At 42.0% G+C, this 11559-nt stretch overlaps 1 protein-coding gene across 2 annotated transcripts in view; it reads right to left on the bottom strand.

The window, feature by feature from the left end:
* Nucleotides 1-635: 635 nt before the first annotated feature.
* Nucleotides 636-11559, bottom strand: part of LOC144486684 (scavenger receptor cysteine-rich domain-containing protein DMBT1-like) — a 35387-nt gene continuing 24463 nt past the window's right edge. For both annotated transcript variants that reach the window (XM_078204694.1, XM_078204695.1), the window contains 3 exons: nt 8218-8328; nt 7584-7715; nt 636-1062 (listed from right to left, as the gene is read on the bottom strand). In XM_078204694.1, the coding sequence (XP_078060820.1) occupies nt 1016-1062; nt 7584-7715; nt 8218-8328 (290 nt within the window). In that variant the 3' untranslated portion in view covers nt 636-1015. The remainder of the gene's footprint in view (nt 1063-7583; nt 7716-8217; nt 8329-11559) is intronic.

Here is an 11559-nt window from a genome sequence, read left to right as displayed (position 1 = left end):
TCGGGGGTTTTCACAGTAACTTCATTGCAGTGTCAAGGTAAATCTACTTGTGATACTAATAAATCAACTCTCTCCTCCAACCGCTGGTGCCACTGTCTCTGCAACTCCCTTTTCGACAACTTTATTGACAACAAGACGTTGTGGACCTGACACAGCGGAATACAGCAAGTTCACAAACAGATAAAAAACGCGAGCGAGGTGGTCCGATATTTAAACATTTCAGTCTTAATCTGCGCTCAGAAAATGATGTCTGAATTGTTCAGTTTTACCACCATTTCTTGTATTTATGTATTTATAAAATGACAGTCTTCAGCGAATGCATATTTTTGTTTTAATGGCCGCAACGATCGAAGAATAGTTAGAATTGCCGGGCGATAGCGCCGGGGCTTATCTGAAGTAAATCAAAACTAATGGATTACTCGATATAAATCTTGTGGAATTAAAATGAAAAGGAGACATGTAAATCTGACCAGCATCTTCACATCTCCCGGCACTCAATAGCCTCTAGTGTTAGGAGTCGTGCTGGAATGCAACATCGCGTTTTATTTTGTTGCTGGGGAGATGCAGTGGACCCTCCCCCTCGCCTCCAAAACGATCTCTAGTACAACAAATGAAGAAAACGGAAGCAAACCATGTACGTATCTGTCCTAATCTTTATTTAAAGGCATAAGGAGGGAAGCTTTTACAAAATAAATGTCAAATGCACTTGACAAAAATACCATCAAATCTCGAATTATAATAGCGGCTCCGTTCCACAGTGCAATGCGACCGAACAGCTTTAATATGGGCAGTGCAATACTCGATATACATTCTGCGTTCTTTCTCATTGTTGATTGTACAAAACGTTTAGTCTTTCACGCAAAACAAAAAGAGAAATGTGAATTCACAAAACACAGCATGAAGTAATGTCCCATTGATACAAAAACAACAATATTTATATCTGGACTTAAGCATATTCGACATGGCGATACTTGTGGAAAAGTTAAGGGCATCCGCTTTAATTTAATACCATGATTCATATGTCTGAGGACGTCACATCCTGGATATGTTGATGACTGTGACCTGAAACGGTAAAAGAGAAATGAGTGAGAATTACAATCATTTCCACAATCAGTTCAACACTTCACAAGTACTTGTATTAAATTCCAGCTCAACTGGCTGTTTCTTTCTATGCAAAACACACTGCACAGTCTCTCTGATACCTTCAATGTAATGCACCACTGAAAATACTGCAGGAAATCACAGCAGAAACCACGTGAGACAGGTCACATCCCTACACTGGCACTCACATTGCAAAATGTCATAAAAATAACGTTTAACAGTATATTGTATATGTGCAACTTCGGAGATCAATGGTCACTGCTCAATGGCAGTTAAAACCCGGGCTTGTGCCACAGATAGCATTGTTATTCTTAGCTGGCGTGGAAGGAACCGATAAGATGGGATCAATGCCAATCTACTGTACACTGTGGGGGTAGACATATTTTTGGTGAACTTTGGGCTTAAAGTAGGTTCTTTCTTTAATACAATTCTGCGCATTCGCGACAGGAACTAAAAACAAATGCCGCATTATTCTTTGATCGACTGCACACCAGAGTGAGTAGATTCCACACAAGAGGGCGGGAGATTGCAGTAATAATCAGAGGTGATAATCAATTCAGAAAGCTGTCGCAGCATGGGACTCCATGAAGGACATCAGAAAGGACAGGGATTTCCTCACAGTATCCATGAAATGCTAAATTTCAATCTGAAGTCAAATTTCTTCATTAATTTAGCAATCAATTAAACATTGCACAAAAACAACAATATTCAAATATTGGAATATAATACAAGTACTTGTGAAGTGTTGAACTAATTGTGGAAATGATTGTGTGAATTTTAATCGCAGGTTGAAAACAACATTTCATAGCCCCTCAGCTGGAGCTAGTTAATTGGAAAACAGGATTAATGAAGCATCAGAAGACTTGAATGTCGGGCCAAAAACAGAAGGCTCTTCAGTGTGGCCTTGTCTGGAGCTTCGTGAAACAGGAAGTCACAAGGGCTGAGTTTGAAGGAATGATGCAATTTAATTTAAAGGTTTATTTCAATCTAAATATCAATCTGAAGTCCAGAATTTTTAACATTAAATAAAAACAAAGTAAGGGCAGCACGGTGAGACAGTGGTTAGCACGGCTGCGTCACAGCTTCAGGGACCCCGTTTTCCATCCCGAAGTTTGCATATTCTCCCCGTGCATGCGTGGCGTTCCGCCGGGTGCTCCGGTTTCCTCCCATCGTCCAAAGAAGTGCAGGTTCGTTTGATTGGCCATGCTAAATCGCCACTTAGTGTTAGGGAAACGAGCAGGGAAAATATTTACGGCCTGGCGCGGAGGTGCCAGTGATGGTGGACTGATTGCGATACTATTGGGATAATGGCTTCTCATGTGATAGGAGTAACATCCCAATTCATGATCCATATTTGGCTCCATTGTGCGAGAAAGAAGCAGAAGGTGTGGGAATGCAATGCTTATAGGAGTTTCAATTGTCAGGGAAAATGGAAGGCATTTCTTTGGCCGGAAACGATACTCCAGGCTGATGTGTCGTGTCCCTGGTGCTCGGGTCAAGGATGTCTCAGAGCGGTAAGAGGATGTTGTGCAGCGGGCGCTGAGCAGCCACTTGTCAAGATTTGCATCGGTATTAATCAAATGAGTTAAAAATAATTCGATCCAAAAAGCCGAATATGGGGAGTTGGGATGGAAATTGAAAAGTATTACCTCAACTGTAGTGATTTCAGAGTTACTATCAGCTCCATGTGTTCGTCAATGTGCAGAAGGACATATCAGCTGATACCCGGCTGGGGAAATGGTGCTATGGTGACGGGTTTTAGATTCCTGGGACGTTGAGGCCGGTTCTGGGGGTACGGGGAGCGGGGGTGGGTGGGGGGGGGGGGGGGGTGGGGAGGGAGGTGGCGGGAGGGGGGGGTGTTGGTGGGGAGCGGGTGGGATCAAAACAAATTGGATGGGTTGCACCTGGCCTGGACAGGAAATGCTGTCCTGTGGCGAGTATTTGATCGTGTGATTAGGAAGGAATGAAATGGAATGACAAGTGGATGGGAACGCAAACTGTGACATCGGAAAGAGAAACACGAGAAACAGTAATAAAAGAGAGAACAGTAAAATGCAACACCGGGAGCTCGGATAATCAACGGCGAGGGGCAAATATGGTCACAGCACATAAAGGATTAATAATGGCAGCAAGGCAATCCTAAACGCTTTATATTTTAATGCACAAGGAATTCAGAATAGGTTAAACGACAGCGCAAACTAAGGTACCTGGATTTGACCGAATATCTTTTACGGAGACTTGGTTGCAAGTAAATCAAAGCTGGGAACTGAATTTTCAGTGACATTCGACCTTTCACAATGCCAGGAGGGAAGGAGAATATGGTGGGGTAGCACTGTTACTAAGGGCTGTTACTAATGAACACTTTTGTGAAAGAGCATCTCGGCATAGATGAAATAGGGTCCATGAGGATGGAGGTAGAAAACAGGAAGGGAAAAATGCATTGGTAGTAGGATAGAATACACCCTGAAACAATATCCACGTCGCAGGAAAAGCAATATACCAACAAGTAGGAGCATGTAAAAATAATAGACCAATAATTGTGTTTCAATTTAATCATTGTGTTGATTGTTTTAATAAAGTTGGGAAGGAGAGCTGCAGCCACAATGTCACAGAGGGCATTGTGGATAGATTACTGGAACAATATATCATGGTGAAAATCAGGGAACAACCAATCTTGACTCTGGTAATGGTTAAAGAGGCAGCTTCAATAAATGACTGCGGCATAAAGGATCCTCTGGGAAGCTGCGATCAAAACATGATGGAGTTAAATTATCAGTTTGAAAGTGAGAATTCTGTGTTAAAAACAGCGATGTTTGAATAAAATAAAATCCAATGTGAGCATAGAGTTAGATGAAGTAAACTGGGCGGATAGATTAGCAAGGAAGACAGTAAGCACGCAGTGTCCGGAATTTAAGGAGGCAATTCATGACTCTCCGCACAAATATATTCTCAGAAGGATTAAAGATCCTAAGAGAGGGATAAACCAATCATGGCTCACCATGGAATTGAAGTCGAGAATTGATTTTAAAGGCAAATATCAGGAAACATATGTCATTTAAAAGCCCAAAGACTGGGAGACATTCAGAATCCAGCAAATAAGTTAGAAAAATATATTATAGAGAGAAAAAAAATACTACAGCTGGCAAGAAATATAAAAACTGGCAGAAGATCTTCATTAAATATACAAAAAGGCAGAGAGCTCAAAGTAAACCATTTCTCCTTAGAAAAATGATTCTGGGGAAGTCGTTTGGGGGAACGAGGAAATGGTAGAGGAGTTCAACAGATATTTTGCACCATTCTATATGATGGAATATATTTCCAACACGCCATCAATACTACAGAATGTGGCGGAGGAATTAAGTACCATGTCCATCACTAGAGAATAAATACTGGACGAACTAATGGGCATAAGGGGGAATAAATCCAATGGCCTTGCAATTATCATCATTGTAGCCACAATGGATGCATTGATTGCAATCTTCCAGAAATCCTTGGATGATGAAGAAGGGCTTGAGGATGGGAAAACTGCCAATGTGACACCTCTATTCACAAAGGCAGAGGGAGGAAGGAAACAGCTAACAATAGTTAACTCCAACATCAATCGTTTGTAAAATGTTGAAACCAATTTTTAAGGAAGTAACAACAGCACATTTGTAAAATCATAATCTAATCAAGCAGAGTCTGTGTGTCTTCAAGTACGGAAAATCTTGACAATTTATTAAAAATTTCAAAAGATGTGTCAATCTGATTGGGTAGTGCAGAAGCAGTCAACGTGTTGCATTTGGACTTCCAGAAGTCTTCAGCAGAATGGCTCACAAAAGACTAAGTCAGAACATAAGAGCTCATGGTTTTGGAGGTAATATATTGGCATTGATAGAGAATTGGCTGGAGAGCAGGAGACAGCAAGTGGGAATAAGGGGTTATTTTTCAGTTTGGCGACCTGTAGCCAGTAGGGTTCCATAGGGATGACTGCTTGACGCAACTTTTTACAACATATTTTAATAACTTGGAGGAAGGATGCAAACCTACTGAAGACAAATTCAGAGACGGTAGTAAAATTGGTAGATAGACAAGTTTTGAGAGGATTGCAAACATTTTACAAAGATATATTGATAGGTCAAGTGAACGGGCAAAAATTGTCGCAAAGCGTAAAATGAAAAGTTACTTTCTTCAGAAGGGAAAACAAAATAACATTGAATTAATTAATTGGAGAAAAACTACAGGAAGCTAAAATACACAGGAACTTGGCGGTACGTGTGCACGAATCACAGAAGGGCAGCAACAGGGGTCTCAGGAAATCATTACCTGATACTGGAAAGACCACAACTGGAGTACTGAGCATTTGATTCGGGGCAGTTCAGAGAAAGGCCCCTGGGATGATCGCAGGCATCAAGGGATAGTTTTAGGAGGACAGGCTAAATAGGTTGCCGCTATTCGCATTTGTATTCAGAAGAATGAGAGGTGATCTCACTGAAACACAGGATTCTTATCGGGATCGACAGGATAAATTCTGAGAGGATGCTGCCCCCATTAAATATTCTAGCACCAGACTGCGCAGAATCAGAATAAAGGGGCACCAATTTAAGACTGACATTTGAAGATTTTTTCTCCTCTCAGCGGGTTGTTAATCTTTGGAACTCGTTGCCACAGAGAGCTGAGGAGGCAGAGTCCTTGTGCACATTTAAGACTTTGCTAGGTATATTATTGGTCAGTAAAGGAATCGAGGGATACGGAAAAGGGCAAGAGAGTCAATATGATGAATGTCTGATCAGTAATGATCCACTGAAGGGCGGCCCAGGCTCGAGGGGCTGAAGGGCCTCATCCTGTTCTAATTTATAACAAAGAACAAAGAACAAAGAACAGTACAGCACAGGAAACAGGCCCTTCGGCCCTCCAAGCCTGTGCCGCTCCTTGGTCCAACGAGACCAATCGTTTGTATCCCTCCATTCCCAGGCTGCTCATGTGACTATCCAGGTAAGTCTTAAACGATGTCAGCGTGCCTGCCTCCACCACCCTACTTGGCAGTGCATTCCAGGCCCCCACCACCCTCTGTGTAAAAAACGTCCCTCTGATGTCTGAGGTATACTTCGCCCCTCGCAGCTTGAGCCCGTGACCCCTCGTGATCGTCACCTCCGACCTGGGTAAAAGCTTCCCACTGTTCACCCTATCTATACCCTTCATAATCTTGTATACCTCTATTAGATCTCCCCTCATTCTCCGTCTTTCCAAGGAGAACAACCCCAGTCTACCCAATCTCTCCTCATTGCTAAGACCCTCCATACCAGGCAACACCCTGGTAAACCTTCTCTGCACTCTCTCCAAAGCCTCCACGTCCTTCTGGTAGTGCGGCGACCAGAACTGGACGCAGTACTCCAAATGTGGCCTAACCAGCGTTCTATACAGCTGCATCATCAGACTCCAGCTTTTATACTCTATACCCCGTCCTATAAAGGCAAGCATACCATATGCCTTCTTCACCACCTTCTCCACCTGTGTTGCCACCTTCAAGGATTTGTGGACTTGCACACCTAGGTACCTCTGTGTTTCTATACTCCTGATGACTCTGCCATTTATTGTATAACTCCTCCCTACATTATTTCTTCCAAAATGCATCACTTCGCATTTATCCGGATTAAATTCCATCTGCCACCTCTGCGCCCAATTTTCCAGCCTATCTATATCCTGCTGTATTGCCCGACAATGCTCTTCGCTATCCGCAATTCCAGCCATCTTCGTGTCATCTACAAACTTGCTGACTACACCAGTTACACCTTCTTCCAAATCATTTATATATATCACAAATAGCAGAGGTGCTAGTACAGAGCCCTGCGGAACACCACTGGTCACAGACCTCCAGCCGGAAAAAGACCCTTCGACCACTACCCTCTGTCTCCTATGGCCAAGCCAGTTCTCCTCCCATCTAGCCACTTCTCCTTGTATCCCATGATCCTTAACCTTCTTAACCAACCTGCCATGTGGGACTTTGTCAAATGCCTTACTGAAATCCATATAGATGACATCCACGGCCCTTCCTTCATCAACCGTTTTTGTCACTACTCAAAAAACTCCACCAAATTTGTAAGGCACGACCTCCCTCTTACAAAACCATGCTGTCTGTCACTAATGAGATTGTTCCGTTCTAAATGCACATACATCCTGTCTCTAAGAATCCTCTCCAACAACTTCCCTACCACGGACGTCAAGCTCACCGACCTATAATTTCCTGGGTTATCCCTGCTACCCTTCTTAAACAACGGGACCACATTCGCTATCCTCCAATCCTCAGGGACCTCACCCGTGTCCAAAGAAGCGACAAAGATTTCCGTCAGAGGCCCAGCAATTTCACCTCTCGTCTCCCTGAGCAGTCGAGGATAGATGCCATCAGGCCCTGGGGCTTTGTCAGTTTTAATGTTCCCTAAATTTATCATGTACTGATCCCGAGCGACTGTCAAAGATACGGGACAATCAAAGATTTATCTCACCCAGAGTGCCGAGATCACCGCTGGAACATGTCAAAGCGAAGATACCATCAGGGCCGTGGTTCAGCAGCAAGTGCCCCCTCTGAGAGTCAATGGTTTCAGTCTCAGCATCGTCATAGTCTGTCAAAGCAGGAGCTGAGAGGTAAAAGTATTTAAATTGAAGTTAATTAGTAATGAAGGACAGTTGGAATGATATCCTTAAATGTGTATTTCCGCAGTCATGACGTGACAGAGACATTGATCTATTGTGGCGTGGAGGCCAGTGAATTCGAGCATGGAGAATTATTGGACGAAATTTTGTGTAGTATTTTTCAATTTTCGTTCAAATTTATACCGTTTCCAATGAGTCACCGATCCCACAAACCAATACACAATTCACAGCCAAGAGAGGCTTCTGGGGAGATACATGGTACTTTAAAAAAATAATAATTTCAATTGTTGGGAACGATGATAAGACATTGTTTCAGACTCAAAGTTTCTGTAACTGAAATCATTCTGCAATATCTGAGCTACTTGGCACTGTCATTTCATGTTGTACACGTCAGGGTGTACACATTTGGAGATTTCAGAAGCTATTTCACATATTACAGAGTGAGAAGGCTCGGAAGGAAATGGTAGAATGTGAACTTCGACCTACCCTGAATAGAGGAGGATTCCACTTCTGGATATTCTGATCCAGGATCCGTGACTCCCAAACGGTGACTGGCGTAATATTCAATCTGATTGGAGGAGTCAATGCTTGAAGAAACTGGTAAGCACAAAATAATTGGTTGGTTGGCAAATTGTTTGTCGAGTCATTACGAAGTTATCATGGCAGAGAGTGGTTCAGAAAGTCAGAGTCGAGATCACAACAACTTCATCGCCTCTGTGGCAATACCCTGGCATTTGACCATGGCGCCAGTTTGGGAGAACGGTCAGCAGACTGACTGCAGTGGTTCAAGGTGAAGAACCAGCACCACCTTATTGGACAAAAATGTTGCTCTGGCTCCGAAATGTCCAGTCCCTTAGGAGACATAATGTGTGAGAAATCAGAGAACAGGGAATAATGTAAGGAAAAATCCATTATGTTTGGGTCAGTGGACTGACTTTTATGATCCAGAATCACTTCTCCCTTCCGTATTATCCCCCTGTCTTTTATCCTCAGATGAAAATCCACAGAATCATAGATACCCGATCGTGCAGAGGAAAGCTATTTGACCCATCGCGTTTGCACCAACAATAATCTCACCCAGGCTCTATCCCCGCAATCCCACATATTGACGCTACTAATCGCTCCAACTTGCACTAAGGGACAATTTAGCACAGCCAATCAACCAAATGCGCACACCTTTGGATTGTGGAAGGAATCGGGAGCACCCAGAGGAAAGCCTCGCAGACACGGGGGGAAGGTGCAAACTCGAGAGACAGTGAACCAAGCCGGGAATTGAACCCAGGTCCCTGGAGCTATGAGGCAGCAGTGCTAACCATTGTGCCACCGTGTCGCCAGCAGTAGTGAAAACATTGGGGATTTTCACAGTAACTTCATTGCACTGTTAATTTAAGCCTACTTGTGACTAATAAATAAACGTTTATTTTCCAATCATGGAAGCCCCGTGCAAGACACAAGAGAAGAGCATGAATAGGCTCAATAGGATCTCGTTTTTTTTTACTTTGTTCAGCCATTCCGGATAGGTCTCAGCCCTTCGTACTGCCAATGTCTTTGTAAATTGTTTTCAACCCTCTCCTGATTCCTCTATTGTTTTACTAAATTCTGTTGAGAGCCATACAATCCACTCAAAATTGCATCAGAACAATGTTCGACTGACTTACAAATTCACTTTTGAACTTTTTATCAACGCAACATATTGTGTCAATGTTTGAAATCGGAAACAAAAACAGAAAATGCCAGATGTCAGCAGGCGAGGCATGAAAACGAGTCATTGTCACTCAAAGTGTTGGATTTGTTCTCTCTCCAGATCTGCTGACTTTGTCCAGCATTTCCCGCTCTTTTGTTTGTTTTAGAAATGAACTTTTGTGTTTGTTTTGGCTTCTGGTGAACTTTTCTGCCTGCTAAGAATTAATTGTGTACTTTTGCATCTTCAGTCAATTTTATGAACTATGGCATTTAATGGAGGGATACAAAAGAATGGTCTAGTTTGGACCAGGGAGCGGCACGGGCTTGGAGGGCCGAAGGGCCTGTTCCTGTGCTGAATTGTTCTTTGTTCTTTGTAATTTCTTCTTCTATGTAATATATTACAGTGTGTTTTTTCTCACCAAGTTATCATTTATCAGTTAAATATATTGAGCTTCATTTTCAAATCTGATGTCCGTTATAGCAAGTTTATGAATGTTTTCTTGTAATCCCCTTGGCTACTTTTCTTTCCAAAAAATGCTACCATCGTTAAAATGCAGTTTTGAATAGATAAATTATAAACAAGTCATCCCAGTGCCGTATTGATCTGGAACACCAATTCTAATTGTCTTCCGTCTATAGAAACACATTTTACCCCTCAATTTGATAACTTTATTGCAGCCAGTCCATACCAATTTTACGCCTTCCCCATGATTCCATACACAGGAAATAAAGACTTGTATAGGCTATTCACTGCCAGCCGGTTTCAAACACTTTACAGCTAATGAAGTAGTTTTGAAATGTCGTCTTTGCAATGTGGGAACTCAAAAGACAATTTGTGCACTGCAATCTTTCACGGTAAATAACAACAATTTAATAATGAAGTGGTAATCTGATTTTGTGAATTTGCTTAAGTGATAAATGTTGTTCCGGGCAAACCTGCTAATTCAAGTCTTCTTTAGCATGGTCAGCTGATCATTTATATCCAATAGAGAAGGCATCTTGGCCATTGGGTGAACAGCTTCTATGAAAGATCATATGGCCAAGTGTGCAGCAACTCGCTCAGCAGGGCACCGGAGTGTCAGCTTTATTGACCTGTTGAAGTTCTGGAATGGAACATGGATCTGGAAACTTTGAGATAGAGAAAAAACTGGTACCTACTGAAAGAGAGCTGACAGGTATGTCATTGTCCCATTCATTAGTGTATGAGATGGCAGTTTCCCAAACGAATTTTGGGCGTGAGGAAAATATGGTTATTATCTTTACCCTATCGACTCTGATGACTTTCTTTTGAGATTTTGATGACGTTGATTATGTGAGGTGTACTGACTTCTTTCTATTGCTTTAATGTAGATATTTTCTTTCCTCATTTTATCGAAATTTGATTAGTTTTCCTCCCAATAATGTTCAGCAAATTCATCTCTATTTTCCTGGCATTCTCCTTTGTCTTTCCGAATCATAACATCAATATTTGCTTTCCGCCAGGACCCTGGCATTACACCCTTTAGTAATGATTCGCTGAAAAGCTGCAATGCTGCCTCTGCTAGAATTTCCCTTTCTTTGAAAATGCATGGATGGAAATGATGTTGATGTTGATGTTTTTACTTCATTTTTGTTTCTATCTGTTGATACCATTCCCAAACACATCTTGTGAAGTCATGTACTTAAGTGTTATCTCTGGAATAAACTGAAACAACTGAGTAATATTTGCCATTTCAGCATTGTTGACTGTGAGTAAAAACTGTCCCTCGGAACTACCTGGAGTTAATTCTGAATTGACATTTTATTCCTGTTTTGATTGAATATTTTGCTATTTTAGTTAACACTCCAATATTCACGAATATAGTAGTCCCCATTTGTCATCTTAACTAATTACGTCATCTTTTTTTCCCGATTCTTAATCTCGCTTGGCTCAGTTCACTCCTCCACTCCATTTCCCCCGTTGTTTTTGCATGTTTGCATTGGCGGTGTGTCTTTATACTTAATGTTTCCATTTGTTTTTTTGCTTGTTCTTGTTATTCAACTTTGAATCGGACCAAAAATGGTTTCAAAACTACTCATTTTACCAAAAAAAGACGACCGTATCCAAGTATTTTCCCAAATACTAACCTGTCCCTGTAATTAGGCTCTGTGTATGCGGCCAGTGTA

Source organism: Mustelus asterias, unplaced genomic scaffold (genome assembly GCF_964213995.1).
Source record: "Mustelus asterias unplaced genomic scaffold, sMusAst1.hap1.1 HAP1_SCAFFOLD_430, whole genome shotgun sequence".
NCBI classification, from domain to species: Eukaryota; Metazoa; Chordata; class Chondrichthyes; order Carcharhiniformes; family Triakidae; genus Mustelus; species Mustelus asterias.
Note: the sequence above shows the minus strand (reverse complement) of the source record. Positions and strands in the feature narration are given on the sequence as shown.